We start from the raw sequence: 19,430 nt of genomic DNA, 5'->3' as shown, positions 1-19,430 counted from the left end.
AAAGTACAGCAGTTACTGAGCAAAAATAGAACTGAACAAATAAAATCTCTGTGCAGCAGGAATTATATACACAGTAATACACAGTAATACATGTTGTCATAATAAAAATGAAAAATTTTTGAGTGATTCATAAAAGTTGATGGTTTGGAAAAGCAAGAGAATCTGACAGTGATACTTGCTCTTGCCCCCTATACCAAATAAAAAATAAAAGCTCATTCTAAATTTTTTAAAAATTGAGGACATCTACATAAATAGAAAATGTTATGAATGAGAAAAATATAATGCTATAAATAAGTATCCCCAAAATATTTAAAATTAGCATATGATAAAATAATACGAACACATAATTTTCTTAAACTCCTTTGACATTTTTAACAACATGTTAGGTGAAACAGTAAACTAACTTTGAGAATATGATTTAGAGGGGCAGTAGCATTTTTCATGAAGTAATTAATATTTTTGCTTTAAGATTTTGCAGCCTGCACTTTCCAAATTCAATCAGGGTTTAGTTCATTGTTATTTCTTTCCTAAGGCATTGCAAAAATCAAACTTTTTCTTTTTACCACGTAAACTATATTAGATGAGTCCAGATTTCAGTACCTTATATTAACAATTAGGTGGGTTTAAAAAAATTCCAAGCGAAACTGGGAATGTGTGTAATTTCTTCTGAAATAATAAATAGTTCTATGAACAATTTATTTTGTGCAAGTAAACAAATCCATGTTTCAGCCCTGTAATCAGTATGCATCTATTTAACTACTTAACTGCAATGTGCCTTGGTTCATTAGGTGGCTACTCTTGTGTCTCAGCCTAGTTAAAATTTCACAGAAAGTTAATCTGTTTTATTACAAATGAGAACACAAGTGATAACATCCTCACCATTTACCAAATACAGGGTTAACAATATTTGTAACAAATTGGTAAGAGCGCTTAAAAAGGAAAATTGCAAATTTAAAACCCCAATCATTTTTGCTCATTGATGACTTCATTTTATTATCATTTATGACATTTATGGCCCTGTTGTTCTTCATGTATTTTATCCAGACCCCATAAAAACTAGCTGTAGCTCTTCAGAAACATAGCAGAAGTCTTCTCCAGATTCTAAAAGAGGAGAAACCTCTCCAAAATTAATATACTTAATCAAATCCCCATTTCCCCCTGAAATTAGTGAAAATATCTGTAATAATAACTCAAGTTCTAGAATATATTTATATAGCTCAAGGCTTATGCCTAAAAAGAAAGAGCTATTATAGAAAATTTTATTAATTAGTACATAGTATCCTCTCTTCTATCATACAATTGCCTTTCAGGGGGGATATATCACAAATGTTAAAAAAAAAACAGACCTTCATCATATCAAATAATTTGAAAGCACATTTGAACCCTAATAAACCGTAGGGTCAATGCTTAGAAAATTTAGTTTTATACAAAGTTTAACTCAGCCGATTTGGTTTAAGGTTTAGTTTACTAGCACTAAAGTATCAACTCTGCTCATTTTTATGAAGATCCTTTAATTCATCTCAGTACATTTTTTTACATCCTTGAAAATATGGTAGGAAACACAGAACTTACTAACATACACATATTAAACATGTATTTCTATGTATGTCTAAATGTGTAGTTGCCTTTTTGTAGTTGTCTTTTAATAGCTACCATCTCAATGATAAATTGTGACCTCTGATGTTTTATTACATTGATTTTTTCAAGCATTCGGTTACATGTAATATACAATTTTTTAAATTTAATTTTAATTCAACTTTCACTGTAATTACTCTTCTAATGTTAATTTATTAATGAGTTTCTAAAGGACTTAATGGTATTTCACTGCTGAAGAGTGGCTTTTGGAAGTTTCTCTAAATGATAGATATTTTATTCATGCATTTGTCTTGATATTTCATATTTAATTTATATGTCCCTTCTGTACTGTCACCAGAATTCTGCAGAAGAAGAACAGATTCTAACTTGACAGATTTTAGTAATAAAATTTGGGACAGGAAAATTTTTTTAAAAAGGTCAATGTTGCTGCTAATTTAATTTACCACTAATTCTGAGGAAGAATTTGGTACCCAAATTTGGTATCTCTCTGAATACTATTGGAAGCATGACACTTCATAGATCTTCATGAATCAGTTTAAGAGTTAGTCTGTGTTCCACAATCACCAATTTACAATTATATTTAAGTTAACATAGTTGGGTATGGTAGGGGTTTTCCTGAAATAAAAACAAACAAACAAACAAACAAATAAAGACAGGCCAATTGAGAATGCAGCTGTAACCTGTAACCATGAAAGAGTTAAAAAAACTTGAAATCAACCATGGTGGAAATATATACACCATAGAAATTGGCAAATGTTATAAATAAGAGGTTTTTTTTCTTTTTCTTTTGTTTTGTTTTTGGAGAGCTGATTTAAAATACTAAACAATGAAGTTCATTATGAGAATTTGAGATTTTTATTTCATTCTAATATTCAACATTATCTGAGTTGGCAAATATTAAGTTTATGAGTAAGTATACTAAGTGTTGTGTTTGAGTACATGTACATTCAATTAAATACAAGTAAGCTGTCATTATAAAAATATATATTATGTGAATATGCACTCAATCACAGTTGTCTGCATCCAATATCATTCCTTTTAAAGAACCTGTAAAATCAGAGACAAATGCAGCACACTAACAAACTATCTATTAGCAAAATTTTAAGATCAGAGAATGTAGAAAAATTTAAATCATTACATGTAGTTGCCATACTCATGACTCAGGAACTCTGGTCTCATAGAGAGTATAAAACTAAATCTGCAAAAGCATGTTTTCAAAATAGTACATACAAGTTCAGTTTGTCTATTAAAATTAAAAAATAATGTTTACAATGATTAATTCTGTTTGTCTCTCCCTATTAGATTGGAAACCTTAAAAAATACCTGATAATTAGTAGGGACTCAATCAATGAAAAACAAAAAAATATATATAGACCCCCAACCTTTTTAAACCAGGTATCGGTGGCTTCTCCTGATTCAATTAATTGTTAAAAGTTTGCTTGCTAACAAATGCTAAATCAGCTTACCTGAATGGAAATGAGAAATTAACATGGCTTATAGATTAGCTTAACCAATTTTCTGATGTAGGCTCAATTAAAAGAAATGCAAACATAGAAATGAAGTAGAAAAACATGAGATCTATTTGGCAGAAAGGAAAATTGAAGCACAGAAATATTAAAATAGCTGCTCCCAGGCCTTTTGATCGGAAACATTAAATGTTAGAAATTATACCCAGTCATTCACTAACTCGATAGCCTTTATTTATCATATAGTCCTAATATTCACAGCATATATTGCAAGACCCGCTTTCAAAGATAATTGTGATCACAGTATCATGATCATCAGTGACATGGTATAGGCATCAGTTTAACATAAATTATGCTAAAGGAGAGCAGTTAGGTGTTCAAAAGGATTCTGAAACCTTGTTTCAGATTCACACTTCACAGCATGTTTTTAATTTTATTTCTTTGGACTTCTTAAAATGATATAAAAAAGAGAGAAAGTTTTACTTGAAAGTAAATGTGTGTGTGTGTGTGTGTGTGTGTGTGTGCATAAACAATAAGAATTTAAACATATTAAAAAATTTGGTAGCTCCATTTGTGAATTCTCATAAATTTTAATAAAACTAAGCACACATTTTTGGAATTTTTTTTGGTAACATGTCCTAATTTCTTATTGTGCATGTCAAGTTTCTGATATAGATTTGTTTTTCTGCAGCTGTGTTTTAAATTGTAGAAAGCAATGATATAGCAGAAATACTAACAGATCTTTACCTATAGAGATGCTACCCTAGGCGACACCATAATCGCATTAGATTATATATGCTATAGAATGAATGCTTGTCTTCCCAAAATTCCTATGTTGAAACTCTAATACTTAATGCGATGGTATTTGGAGATGGGGCTTCTGGGAAGTAATTAATTGGTCATGGGGGGTAGACTTCGTGATGTATCAGTGCCTTTTCAAGAAGAGGCAAGAAAGTGCTTGCTTCCTCTCTTTCTCTTTGCCATGTGAAGACACAGAAGAAGGTGGTCATCTATCTGCAAACCAAGGAGAACGCTCTCACCAGGAACGAAATCAGCAGGCACCTTGATCTTGGACTTCCCAGCCTCTATAACTGGGTGAAATAAATTTATCTAATTTAAGCCATCTAATTTATGGTGTTTTGTTACAGCTGTCTGGCTAAACTAAGATGATATAATACACAGCAAAGAGGATTTTGTGAATCAGGCTACTGTGACTTTCCCTAAGTCATAGTAGTTTTGTCAGAAATAAATCAAATTTCATAGCTTTGACATTACTTTCTAAATATGAAATGTTAAATTTTCTAATCATTCATAATTTGGAAGGACAGTTTATTTCTAAATGGTAAATATAAAAGATCAAGTGACTTCAAATATTTTTATAAAACAATGAGTAATACTAAAAAAATATCTGTTTTTTATGCCAAACTGCTAGAATAAAAAAAAATTGTAAATGTAAGTAGAGGGAATGTGGTTTTGTAGTAATATACGATGAAGCCTCAATAAATAGGTGTACCTAATGCCTGTAGGATTCAAACAGATCAAACTGTGAAAATGTGATCCACCAAGAAGCACATAGAAAACAAATTTATTTTGCAGTACAGATCAACAGAGGTGTGAAATTTCTGTCCTTTATAGTTTGTTATTGTACAGATAGTATCGTATTGATAATTGTTCTTGAAAGGAGAGGTGAACCTTTTAACATATGAACACCCATTTGTCAATTAATTAGAAGATTTTTATTATGGTATTTCCTGTGAATTATTATTTCAGAACTGATAATGCCACCATCATACAAGAGCACTTTTGTAAATACAAACAAAAGTTGGCAATCACTGAAATAACTTTAAAAAATATTTTTTTCTTAATTTTCCTATCATCCTCTGATGAAAATCTACTTCTATAGATTTGTAGAGAATCTTTTTCAAAAAGAATACAAAATATATTATTTTCATCTGACTAGTCAAAATAACTTTATGAAAGTAGATTCAATTGTCTTCAGCACAAATTGTTTCTGTGTATTTAGTAAGACAAGTGTGTGATTTAATATGAATTTATAAAAAATAATTGAATTTTTAAAAGCAGCATCTAATTTTTTGTGTGTGATGGTTCTATCTTTTTTAAAAGATAGACAAATCAGCAAAAAACAAAAATAGTGTTTTATTGCTTTAATATGCTAAAAATATTTGGATTATTTAAGGAGAAGATAATTATCTTTTCCATTTCCATCATCATCATCACCAATAACCAAACCCTAATCACGAACCACATCCCCAAATGCCATTTTGCTTTAAATTCTGCACAAAGCTTCCAAAAGTCCCATTCACCCAAAAGGTAGCTGATTCAGTTTGAGTTAATAGTAATTAAGAAAACTAAATGAATGACTTTTGAAGAGCTATAAACACGCTTCTATTGAGAGTATATTGTTATAATTTCAAACCATGGATAACAATTCCATTAATTTAAATCACCATTTGTTTCTTAATAGAGATTCCAAGTTTTGTGTGGGGTCACATACACTTAGTAGCCACTCAGTTTCAAAATCATAGGAAACTTATTCCCTCTTTTAAATAATGCTTATGGGTGTTTTTCCCCCCTCAAAAAGAATTCTGATTCCTAGTTTATACATTGATCAAATATTCAAACAACAGAGCTCTGATTAGCTAGGGTAGACTAATCCACTGAGAGCCAAAGTCTTTATAGGAAGCATACTCATACTTAGCCATGGAAATAGAAAAAAAAACTTAATTAAAAATTACCAATTTTTATTTTTCTTTCCTACATAGTTTGTTATAATTGTTTTTCATTGTTTTAAAAGTTCCCAATACTGGAAACTAATTTAAAATAAAACAAAAATGTCCACAATCTCACATTTATTCTGCCTTCACTTCTCTCATGGTGATGTGCATCTATTACAATCATATCAATATTGCAAGGCCAATTTTAAATTCAATGATAATGTCTTTGTGATCCCTGCTCCCTCTTTTCTTCAAGTGAGGTATGACCTCTCCCTCTTCTAAGTTTTTGTATACTTGGTGATCCTCTATGCTATCCATTGCAGTATGCCTTGTTAGTGCAAATTATTTGTTATTTGTCTCACATTTAGTTTGTGGGTCCTGGAAGTCAGGATCTATGTTTATATGTTTATCTATTTCTCATATTGCATATATATATATATATATATATATATATATATATAGAATTTGTTGTATAATATTTGTTGAATAAAGTAATAAAGAAACAAATCAATGGGCTGTTCTGATTAACTATACTCTTTTGATCCTATATGACCTTATATTACCTCCTCATCAAAAGAAAACATATTAAACAGAAAAGTTCATGTGATACTTGAAGAGAGGGTTGAAAGGCCATATGCCAAACTAATAGGGGACATAGGGAGGGCTTATAAAATATTTGTGTTTCATTACCTGATGGTCATGAACTTTTAAAAAAACAGTATTCTCATCATGATAATGGTAATGATCTAAATTATTATAAATATTTGCTAAATGTTTCACAGTGTTTAATCTATATTTTATTAATATTATCTCAACAGTCAGTGAAATAAGTAGGATAAATTATTATGACCTTTATTTTGCTGTTGAAGAAACAAGTTCATGCAGGTTAAATGTCATATCCAAGGTCATTCAGCTCTTAAGTGGTAGAATCAGAACCGGAACTCAGGTCTTTCTATCTGTAGGACTTGTATGGTATATATTATCCTACAACTGCCTTTCAAACACCAAAAGGATGTACAGTGTTTACTTCATTTCACTCTAGGAATGAGAGTAATTTTTGTATACTTTTCTCTGTCATTACTCTGGCCACCCCTCCTACACATGGTGCTCATGATTGCAAGAGAGGAAGCTAGAATTAGAAGTGAAATCTGTGGTCATGGAATAAAAACAAACAGCAAGAACAAAACAAACAAACAAACAAAAACCTCAGTACGCCTAGTCAGAAATCAAAGTCATTAATACTATATGATAAGCAATTGAGTCAATGAGCTATGTTTATACCGAAGATACAGTGGTATTGCTAGTATTTTATCAAAATTTACATGTAATTAATGATGTTATCTTCTTCTAGATCATGACTCTTACCTTTATAACAGAGGCCCCAGCTCTGGAGAGTGGACTGTGAATCTGAGCTGCAGCAGCCATGTTGGCAATAGTATTTAGATGGTTCATCTGATTCATTGCCATGGCAACTGATGCAGGAGGTAAGCTGACTGGAAGTAGGGGATGAGGCATCATCATAAATGGCAGATCCAGCCCTAAAAGAGACAGTGCATGTTAAATTATTACATTCGTTATGTTATTTAAACAAGGGAAAATCACATTGAAGTTGATGCTATGAAATAATAGAAAAAAGTAAATTCATTCTTGTTAGATTTTTTAAAATCAAATTTTATCATATTCTAGCATATCTTTGGGCAATTAATATTACCTGTGGGATTTAATATTGTTTATAATTTTTTAAATGTTCATATAGCCACAAACTTATTTATCAATATTCCTTGTTCTTTCTCTTACTCCCAAAATATTTATAAGATTCAATCTTTTTACCCATAAAAAATTTTAAACCAAACATCATTTTGTTAAACAGAAAGAAGTAACTAGATTTTTAATCATTATAATATGCTGATGTGTCAGTAGTTTCTCGCTTAACACTTTCCTTAGGAGACATAATAATGGTGCTAGTAAAGACAGGATATAGATTCTATACACTCAAAATTACTGAAGACAGTAAGACTTGGAATATGTTCTACCTTTTAGTTATAAATCTCTAAAATTTATAAATGCTTATAGCTCCAATTTGAAGCTTTCGTCAATAAGGAATAACTCCCCTATCAAATATCAATGTGTTTTCCAGTTTAATACCAAATTGTAACATTTTTTGAGTTGTATCTGGAATCGTTTGTTTTCTAATGTAAAGTGAAATGATTTTCACACATTTTAAATTGCTTAAAGGATTATCTTTCAAGTACTATCCATATTTACACTTGTGGTAGCTATAGATCTGTCGTCATGAAAAAAAGTAACAAATTAAAATTGTTGTCTACTTATCACTTATAAGATTGGGATTTGTGAGGAAACACCTTCGAGCAGAGGCTAGGGAAAGTTAGTCTAACATTATGAATGTTAATATGGGTATGATGAGTAAACCGCAGGACAATGTATTTTAAACTATTGCCTCAATAGTAATCTTGTGCTCTTTTAGACAGAAGCCCAGAAACCAGTAATCTTTAACAGATGTTCTAAAACATTCTTGCCTATAATTTCCCTAAATTGTTACAGATTATAGAAATTCCATGATGGGCAATGTTTATGTTGGTTTTACATACAATTATCAACTATTAATAACATACGTTTTTATCTTTTCAATCCATTCATTTTTTCATGCTTCACATATCATTACAGCAAGTGAACAATGATGAATATACTGGACATATACTCAGAGCCCCCCTAAATCTCATTCTTCAATCAACACTAACAGTAATACAAACACTGAAAACACATATTTTTAAGACAAAAAAAAGGAGGCTAAAAGGAAGAAATGCTATTAATTGATTTGAGATAGACTTCCTGGGTTCAGCAATGATGGTTGCAAATAATTCAAAGGCAATGCAATGCAAATAAATAAAAAAAAACCCACACACACACTTTCAGATATGACAGGTCTCATACATCACTAAAGTGATCACCTCAATTAAAAGTACTCCTAAATAAAAATAATCACCAATATTTCTGATCAAGACAGCCACAAATGTATTGTTATCAGCATTACAAAAGGATTTTTAAAAAGCTGAAATTTAAATTCTGTGTGTAATCCTAGAAAGGAAACATACTCTATACTCCTTATGGCCCTAAATCCCCAAAGAATATTAAGTATTTAAAAAAATTTCCCCTGTTACTTCACTTACAGCTCACACTCTCTAAATTCCTTTTAGGAGCGATCTACAAAACCAAACTCTTCAGTTATGAAATATTTTTTTACTCTGATTATTAATTATCAGAGAAGCCTCAAAAGAGTGTAGGCACTGAATTCAAAATGGCCTCTGTACTTCCTTTTAAACTAGAACTGTGTTTCAGTTGGCCTTCTAAAATTATTTAGATACATATAAATTTTTATACTTTACTCCTCATACAGCTTTGCTATAATGATGGCATATTCCATAAAATGTATTAAATTAATCGCCATCTATCTTTCCCCGAAAACCTTCACTTTATGCATAATAGCAATCATCAATGACCTAAATAGGCTTCTATATATAGTGCATTGTCTATTCCCTCTCTTTTACCACAAACCCAATGACAGTCTTCAATTTTTCTTTGTGCACTCAGTATTTTAGTAGCGAATTGATCAAACTGTAAATGAAGAGTAACCATCAATGCCTCCTTTTACTGCTCAAAATGCTTAAATAAGCCTTTGTTCGATTTATACTTCCCTTAATGGCATAATAATCTTTCCTCATTCTCTAAGATTTTCAGCATCAACCAGACACCATGTGGCCATATCATATCAACTCATATGCCTTCTTCTTACAGTCTAAATGACATGCAAACTAAATGCAAAGTACAAACAGAATTTAACTGTCCATGGACAGTTTTAAAATATAATTCATCAAACATTTCAAATGACCATGAAGGAATTAAAAGTTACTCTTTCAGATTGTGGCCTGCAATAACTGTCAATTGACTATAATACTCATACTCTAAGCTAATATTTGCATTACAGGACAGTTTAACAGTGAAACCACATGAGTCGTACATGCAAAGCATATGCAAATACTGAATTATGTAAGTAAACCTTTTCCTAACGCTAAAAACATTAAATTGAGAGCCATTGACAGTGCACAAAACTCCAGCGATCTGGCTCGTTTAGTCACATGCCAGAAATGTACAGATACTTTCAATTAGTATGGCAATGAAGATAATTTTTTTCAAAGTCATCAAAAAAATGAGTTATCTCTTTCTTGTCAACCTCAAGAAGGTTGCAAGCTACTATAAGCATTATTTCTAACACATCTTAGTGTTCTGCCAACTACGAAAACTTTTAATGTAAGTTCATGGCACCACTTCCTCCTAGCCATAAAGAACCAAACTTCAGTAACACTCTAATTCTCCCTCTAAAATCCCACATTAATTCAATTTCCAAGTCATACTGACCATAATATCTTGTCGCTTCTCCAGTCAGGCATCAATTCCATAGTACTTGGTTGGTACCCTGTTTTCCTGGTAGTTTTGCTTATGCCATTTCATTTGCTTTTCCATCTCAATCTTAAGACTTTAGTGGCTACTCACCATCTCCAGAATAAACTATAAAGTGTTTGGTTTCATATGAAATTATTCTCCTAGCTTTGACATCTCATTATATTCCTCTACATATGCTGTACTCCATCTCCACTGGACTATTTGCAGCTTGCTACAGTTTAATTAACCTTAGCCTTCAGCCTTGTTCATGCCTCTCTCTGGAATCTACTTCTCTAACCATATTTTTGGAGGTATAGTAAAGGTTCTCTACTGTAAAAAAAAAACAGACTGTTTTTAGAGCAGTTTTAGGTTTACAAAAAGATGAGGAGAAATTAGACTTTCCATATACTTTCTCTCCACCAGCAGTTTCCCATCTTGTTAACATCTTATATTAGTGTGATACATTTACTATGATTGTTAACTCAATATAGATACATTATTACTAAATACAGTCCATAGTTTGCATATGGTTCATTCTTTTTTTAATTTCATTTTATTATTTTCAAGTATACAGTACATTGGTAAGACATTTATATAGTTTATAAAATGATCTCCCTAAATGCTCTTTCTCTCTTCTGGCTCTCCACCTAGCCATTACATTAATGCTAACTACATTCCATATGCTGTGCTCCCCATCCCTGTGACCATCTATCAACTAATTTGTACTTCTTTAACCCTTCACCATCTGTGTTGTACATACTATGACATTTCACAAATATACAATATAATGTATCAACCATTACAGTATCACACAGAATAATTTCACTGCCTTAAAATCCCATGTGTTCTACCTACTCATCCTTCCTCTCTTAAATTTGACTTTTGCTGTCTCTGGATTTACCTTTTCCTGAATGCCGTACAAGTGGATTCATGTACTATTTAGTCTTTCCAGACTAGTTTTGTTTCACTTAGCAATATGCACTGAAGATTCATCCAGGAATTCATAGTTCATTTGATTTTATTTCTAACTACTATCCCATGGTATGAATGTACAGCAGTTTTGTTACTCATTCATCTGTTAAAAGGCATCTTCCTCGCTTAAAACTTTTAGCAATTATAATAAAGTCACCATGGACATTGGTATGTAGAATTTTGTTTGGACGTAAGCTTTCAATTCATTTGGATAAATAGAAAAGACTATATTTTGCTTTTTGAAAAATGGCCAAAATATTTTTAATGTACCTGTACCATTTTGCATTTCCATCAGCAATAAATGAGGGTTCCTGTTGCTCCATATCCTTATCAGCAATTGATGTTGACAAAGTTTTGAATTTTAGCTGTTCCAATAGGGGTATCTCATTTTAATTTGAAATTAACTAATGACATATGATGTTGGACATATTTCTATATGCTTATTTACCATCTGTATATCTCATGTGATGAAATGTCAGGACCTTTGCTCATATTTAATTGTTATTTATTTCTTATCATTGAATTTTAAGAATTCTTTGAAAATTTTCTCAGTCCTCTATCAAGTATATGTTTCATAAAGATTTTCCCCCACTTGTAGCTTATCTTTTCATCTTCTTATCAGTGTGTTTCATATAACAGCTTAAAAATTTTAATGTTTAAGTCCAATTTATCATTTTTTAAAGGAACATGCATTTGGTATTGTATCTAAAAACTCACTGTCAAACCCAAGATCACCGAGATTTTGTCTGATGTTATCTTCTTATAATTTTATAATTTTGAAATTTACATTTAAATTCATGATAGAGATTGAGTTAACTTTTGTTAAGAGTGTCAGATCTGTGTCTAGATTCTTTTTCTTTCTTTTTCTTTCATTCTCTTTCTTTCTTTCTTTCTTTCTTTCTTTCTTTCTTTCTTTCTTTCTTTCTTCTCTCTCTCTCTCTCCTTTCCTTCCTTCCTTCTCTCTCTCTCTCTCTCTCTCTCTCTCTCTCTCTCTCTCTCTCTCTCTCTCCCTTCATTCCTCCCTCCCTTTCTCTCTCTCCTTCCCTCCCTTTCTCTCTTTTTGCATGAGGATACCCAGTTATTCCAGTGTGAATTATTGAAAAGATTATGATTTTTTTCACTTAATTGCTTTTGTTCCTTAATCAAATATTAGTTGATTACATTTGTATGGATATTTTTCTGAACTTTACATTTTGTTATAATGATCTATTTGTCTATTATTTTGTCAATCTCGCACTGCCTTGACTACTATAGGTTTTTAGTAATCTTGAAGTAGGGTAAGATCAGTTGACTGACTGTTTTTCTGTACTGTCATGTTGGTTATCATGAGTCATTTGTTTTGCATATAAACTTTGGAATCAGTTTCTTGATATCCACAAAATAACTTTCATGGTTTTCGATTAAGATTCCATGGAATGTATAGGTCAACGTAGTAAGAACTAACATCCTAATGATATGGCTTATTATTTATAAATATAAAATAACTCTCCATTTATTTAGGTATTTTTTTATTTCATTTATCATATTTTTTCAGTTTTTTTAACTTTATTGGGTAACATTGGTTAATATGATTATATAATTTTCAGGTGTACATTATAATTTGACATCTATATATTCTATTGTGTGTTTACTACCCAGAGTTCAGTTTCCTTCAGTTATCATATATTTGATCCCCTTCACCCACTTCATCCTTCCCCAACTCCCCTATATTTGACTCCCTTTACCCTGTCAATCTCTTTCCTTTTCTTCCACCCACGACCCTCTGGTAACCACTAGTCCACCATCCATGTACCTGAGTCTCTGTTTGTCCTATTCATTTGTTGCTTTTAGGTTTATATCCCACATATAAGTGATATCATGTGATTTTCAACTTTTTCAGTGTGACTTATTTTGCTTATCAAGATCATCTCAAGGTCCATCCATGTCACAAATGGCAATATTTCATCTCTTCTTACAGCTGAGTAATATTCCATTGTAAATATGTGCCACAGCTTCTTTAGTCAATCATCTACCATAGGACACTTTGGTTGCTTCCATGTCCTGGCTACTGTGAATGATGCTGCTATGAACATCAGAATGCAAATATATTTTTGTAGATGTGTTTTCAAAACTTTGGGGTAAATGGCCAGTAGAGGGATTGCTGAATAATATTGTAGATCAATTCTTAGTTTTTGAGGAACCTACATACTGGTTTCCATAGTGGCTGCACCAATTTTCAGTCCCACCAACAGTGTATGAAGGTTCCTTTTTCTTTGCCTCCTCTCCAGCATTTGTTATTAAATATTCTGTTGATTATAGTTATTCCAAAAGGAGTGAGATGGTATATCACTGTGGTTTTGATTTACATTTCTCTAATAGCTAGCAATTTGAACATCTTTTCATACATTTGTTGGCCATTTGTATGTCCTTTAAGGAGAAGTGTCTGTCCAGGTCTTCTGCCCATTTTTGATTGGATCATTTGTTGTTGTTGTTGTTGTTGTTGTTGTTGTTGTTGTTATTCAGTTGTATGAGATCTTTATATATTTTCGATATTAGACCCTTATCGAAAGCATTGCTTTCAAATATATTTTCCCATTTGGATGGTTGTCTCTTTACCTTGTTGACAATTTCTTTTGCTGAGCAGAAACTTTTTAGTTTGATGTAGTCCCATTCATTTATTTTTGCTTTTACTTCCCTTTCTTTTGAGGTAAAATTTACAAAATCCTCTTTAAGTCCAAGGCCCTTGAGTATAGTTCCTATGTTTTATTCTATGCATTTTATTAATTCCGGTCATATATTCAGTTTTTAAATCTATTTTCGAGTTAATTTTATTGTGTAGTGACAGAAAACAGTCTAGTTTCATTCTTTTGCAGGTGATCTTCCAATTTTCCCAGGACTCTTTATTAAAGAAGCTTTCCTTTCTCCATTGCATGTCTTTGTCTTCTCTGTCAAAAGTTATTTGCCCATATAAATATGAGTTTACTTCTGGACTCTCAATTCTGTTCCATTGCTCCAAGTATCTGTTTTGCTGCCAATACCATGCCGTTTTGATTACTATCGCTTTATATAGTATAATTTGAAATGAGGAGAGTGATGCCTTCAGCCTTGTTCTTGTTTCTCTGTATGGCTTTGGCAATCCTGGGTCTTTTGTGCTTCCATACAATTCTGACGATTTTTTGTTCTATTTCTTTAGAAAAATGCAGAAGGGATTTTGATGGGGATTGCATGAAATTTGTATAACGCTTTTGGTAATGTGGTCATTTTAAACTATGTCGATTCTTCCAATCCAAGAACACGAAATATCTTTCCATTTCTTTGTATCTTCTTTTATTTCTTTTAATAAGGTCCTGTAGTTTCCATTATATAGGTCCTTCACACATTTCATTAATTTATTCCTAGATATTTTATTCTTTTGGTTGAAATTGCGAAAGGAATTATTTTAACACACATCATTATTAGAGGATATGAATGTTATGGATTTTTAAACATTTATTTTGTATCCAGAAACTTTACTGTATTTGCATATTGTTTCTAGTAGTGTTCTTGTGGAGTCTTTAGCGTTTTCTATATAGAGAATCATGGCATACACAAATAGTGACAGTTTGACTTCTTCGTTTCCTATTTGGATGCCTTTTATCTTTCTCTTATCTGATTGCACTTGCTAGGACCTCCAATGTTATATTGAATAACAGCGGTGATAGTGGACAGCCTTGCCTTCTTCCTGACCTTAGAGGGAAGGTTTTTAGTTTTTCACCATTAGTTATAATGTCGGCTGAGAGTGTGTCATAGATGGCCTTTATTATGTTAAGGTACTTTCCTTCTATACCGATTTTAAGTGTTTTGATTGTAAATGGACACTGTCTTTTTGTTGAAGGCTTTTTCTACAGCTATTGATATGATCATATGATTCTTATTTTTTCATTTGTTTATGAGGCGTATCACATTAATTGATTTGTGAATGCTAAACCATCCTTATGCTGCTGGGATGAAGCCCACTTGATCATGGTGTATAATTTTTTAAATATGTTTCTGTATTTGGTATGCTAGTATCTTATTTAGAATTTTGCAACTGTGTTCATGAGAGATATTGATCTCTAGTTTTCTTTTTGTGTGTTATCTTTACCAGGTTTCGGTATCTGAATAATATTGGTCTCATAAAATGATTTTGGAAGTAAGGCTTCCTCTTTGATTTTTTTTTAGAAAAGTTTGAGGAGAATAGGTATTAAATCTGTTTAATGTTGGGTAGAATTCACTGGCAAAGCCATCTGGTCCTGGACTTTTACTTTTTGGTAGGTTTTTGATAATTGTTTTAATTTCCATACTCCTTTCCCTTGTCTTTAGTGAGTCTAGCCAGGGGGTTGTCAATTTTATTCACCTTCTCAAAGAACCATCTCCTTGTTGCATTTATTTTTTTCAGTTTGTGTGTGTGTGTGTTGTTTTCAATTTCATTTACTTCTGCTCTAATTTTGATGATGTCTTTCCTTCTGCTAACTTTAGGCCTCACTTATTCTTCTTTACCTAATTTTTTAAGATGAAGCATTAGGTTGTTTATTTGGGCTCATTCTTGTTTTTGGAGATAGGCCTGTAATGATATGAACTTTCCTCTTATGATCATTTTTGCTATGTCCTAAACGTTTTGATATGTTGGACTATCATTATCATTCGGTTCTATATATCTCTTGATCTCTCTTTTTATTTCTTCCTTGACCAAGTTATTCTTCAGTAGCATGTTGTTTAATCTTCATGTATCTGTGGTTCTTCCTGATTTCTTTTTGCAGTTGATCTTTAGTTTCAAAGCATTTAAATCAGAGAATATGGCTGGTGTGATTTCAACTCTCTTATATTTGTTGAGGCTATCTCAGTGTCCCAGTATGTGGTCGATTTTTGAGAATGTTCCATGTGCACTAGCGAAGAATGTATAAGCAGCTGTTTTCGGATGGAAGGTACTGTGAATGTCAACTATGTCCAGATGATCTAATGTGTCATTTAAGGATGTTATTTCCTTATTGATTTTCTGTTTGAATGATTTCTCCATATCTGATGCTGCAGTTTTCAGGCCCCTGCTATGGTAGCATTTTGCTCTGTTTCTCTCTTTAGTTCTATTAGTAATTGTTTTACCTATTCCCCGATTGGGAGCATATATATTAATAAGCGATATGTCTTCTTGGTGCAAGATTCTCTTTATCCTTATGAAGTATCCCTCAATATCTTTCTTCATCTTTTTTTACTTTGAAGTTTATTTCATCCAATATTAGTACCAATACTCCCGTTTTTCTCTGAATGCCATTTGTTTGAAATATCATTTTTGATCCTTTCACTTTGCATTTATATTTGTCTTTGGAGCTAAGATGTGTTTTCTGGAGGCAGCATATGGTTGGATTTTGTTTTTAGATCCATTCTGCAACTCTCTGTGTTTTTATTGGTGAGTTCATTCCATTTACAGTTAGCATGATTATTGAAATATGAGGTCTTCTTATAGCCATTTTATCTTTTGCTTTCTGGTAGCTCAGTGTTTCCATTGTTTCCTTGTTTTGCATTTCTGTTTTATTTATTTTGGTGTCTCTTGTGGGTTTGGCCTCTTGTTCTTTTTGTTTTATGTTATATACTTCAGTTCTGAATCTTTGGTGTGTGGTTATATAGTTGTCCATTTTCTTCCATGTGTGCCTCATCTCCTTTCCCCTTTGTGAATTTGGATCTTTGAATCCTTTCCTTTTTCATCATTGTTGTCTCAATTTGTCCCTATTTATGGTGAATGTTTGTTACTATCTTGCTATAGCAATTCTTTTCATATTATTTAAGCTCATAATGTCCTGTTCTTAGTAAGGGTTGCACTCCGCTGCTAAGATTTGCCTTATAGTCACCTTAACCCTAATTTTTGTTGTTGTTGTTATTTTTTGTTGTTGTCATTGGGCTGGCACCTTTTAGTATTTCCTGTAGTGCAGGCCTTGTAGTGGAGAATTCTCTCAATTTTTGTATGTCTTGGAAGGTCTTAATTTCTCCTTTATATCTAAAGTAGAGCTTTGCTGGATATGTTATACTTGACTGATAGTTCTTTTCATTAAAAGTTTGAATATTGAATTCTACTCCTTTCTGGCTTGTAAATTTTGTGCTGAGAAGTCCAATAATAATCTAATGGGTTTTCCTTTATAGGTTACCAACTTGTTTTCCTTGTTTTCTCCTGAGAATTCTTTTTTTGTCATAGATTTTTTGATAATTTTAATACAATGTGTCTTAGAGAAGGCCTTTTTGGTTTGAGATAATTGGGTGTTATGTTGACTTCTTGAATTCAAAGCTCCAGTTCATTGCTTAGATTTGGAAAATTCTCATCAACTATTTGTTCGAAAATGCTTTGTAATCCCTGTTCTTTTTCCTCTCCTTCAAGAATGCCCATTATTTTTATGTTTCTTCTCCTGATGGTATCAGCTAATTCTTGAATTTCTCTTTCATTTTTTTCATTCTTCGGGTTCTATCTTCTACCCTCTGCTTTATTTCTAAATTTCTGTCTTCGACATCATTGATTTTTTCCCTACATTTGGTCAACTCTGTTTCCCAAGCTTTTATTTCATTTTTCAACTCTTGTATTGTGTTCTTCATCTCCAGAAGTTCGATTTGGTTCTTTCTGAGGCTTTCAATCTCCTTGCTCTGCTTATTTAGATCTTTTTACAATTCCTGAAATTGTTGATTTGAGTTGTTTTGAATCTTATTGAGTTTTTTTCAGGAGTACCATCTTGAATTATCTGTCATTTAAGTCATATATTTCTATATCTATAAGGTTATTTTCTGGAGATTTTTCTCTTTCTTTCTGAGATGCCTTGTTTCAAATGGTTGTTCATGGTGTTTAATGGACTATTTCTCTGCCTGGACATTAATAAAAGTGTATTCTGCTGTTTTTCCGGAAAGATTTATTATATAAAGGTCTCTCTTTAGCTTGTTGTAAAGAAGGTACTTTTCTTTTGGTGTCCAGTAGGTAACGTCTAAGCCTCTTGGATCTCTACTTTATATAAAGCCTAAATGTCTTTTTAATTTACTTGTAGGTATTTAATCACACTTGCTACTCTCAGTTTCAGTCCCTGTCAATATTAGCAACAGTTTTGATAGTGTTTTCTCAGATTCCCCTTGGGCTCTGTAGTGATCTGTCTCAGAGGGTATGGGGGGAGGAGCCCTCTGATTTGGGAATTGAGGGCTGTCGCTCAGCCTTTGTTCTGCAACCAGGGTCGGTAAAATTAAACTGTTGTTTTTCTGTGGTCCTATCCTGCTTCTCTGTCTTCTGCCCTAATGACTGGGCCCTGCTGCTGCCCGCCACAGGGAGCTCACTGCAGTCCCAGGCAGGGCTGTTCAGGGAAGTCCCCACACCATCACCTTTCTCCCTCATCCTGCAAATAGCTCCAACAGCTGTGAGAGACAGCTTCTTTATTTCTCCGAGTCCACTGCCTGACACCTGGGGTTCTGACCCGTGGTAGCTCTTATGCACAGATCTTATGCTCAGATGTGCTGGTGTACAGTTTGGGTGTTTTTTGCTGAGTTTTAGATGTTCAGCTTATTGTTTCAAGGGGAGAGATCTGGAAATGTCTTTCACTCTGCCATATTTCCTGCTTTTTTCTCATTCATCATATTTTTGTAGGATTTTTAAAAAATATCTTATATTTTGTCAGGCTTATACCTAAGTATTTTATTTTTTGTTGCTATTGTAAATGGCATTTCATTTTAAATCTGAAAGACCAATTTTTTATTGCTGGTATATAGGAAGCAATCAACTTTTGTATGCCACCGTGCTATAATCCCATATTAGTTACGGGAGATTTTTAGTCAAATCTTTGGGATAATTTTACATAGGGAATCATGTCATCTTTGAACAAAGACAATTCCTTTTGTCCCAATATATGTACCATCCTTTCCTTGTCATATTGTATTAGCTAAGCCTTCCAGTAAAATGATGAATAGGTGTCATGAGAGAAAGCATAATTTCTCATTGTTAAATATGAGATTAGCAATAGATTTCTTTGTAGATGTTTTAACAAGTTGAGTAAGTTCTCTTCTATGCCTATTTTTTTCTGAGAGTTTTTATTATGTGTGGTTATTGTATTTTGCCATATCTTTTTCTGCATCTATTTTTCAATCATATGATTTTTCTTCTTTAGTCTGGTAATGTGACAGATTACATTAATTAATTTTTGAATGTTGAATCAGCCTTGCATACCTAGAATTAATCCTACTTCATTATGAT

The 19,430-nt window shown here is 32.3% G+C and overlaps 1 protein-coding gene across 11 annotated transcripts in view; it reads right to left on the bottom strand.

Moving 5' to 3' along the window:
- The window catches only part of DACH2 (dachshund family transcription factor 2), a 667,650-nt gene that overhangs the window by 121,013 nt on the left and 527,207 nt on the right, over nucleotides 1–19,430 (bottom strand). For all 11 annotated transcript variants that reach the window (XM_036226591.1, XM_036226595.1, XM_036226597.1 and 8 more), the window contains one exon: nucleotides 7,163–7,335. In XM_036226591.1, the coding sequence (XP_036082484.1) occupies nucleotides 7,163–7,335 (173 nt within the window). The remainder of the gene's footprint in view (nucleotides 1–7,162; nucleotides 7,336–19,430) is intronic.

Source organism: Rousettus aegyptiacus, unplaced genomic scaffold (assembly GCF_014176215.1).
Source record: "Rousettus aegyptiacus isolate mRouAeg1 unplaced genomic scaffold, mRouAeg1.p scaffold_m13_p_9, whole genome shotgun sequence".
In the NCBI taxonomy this organism is placed as follows: domain Eukaryota; kingdom Metazoa; phylum Chordata; class Mammalia; order Chiroptera; family Pteropodidae; genus Rousettus; species Rousettus aegyptiacus.
The sequence above is the reverse complement of the archived record's forward strand: the minus strand, read 5'-3'. Positions and strand labels throughout refer to the sequence as shown.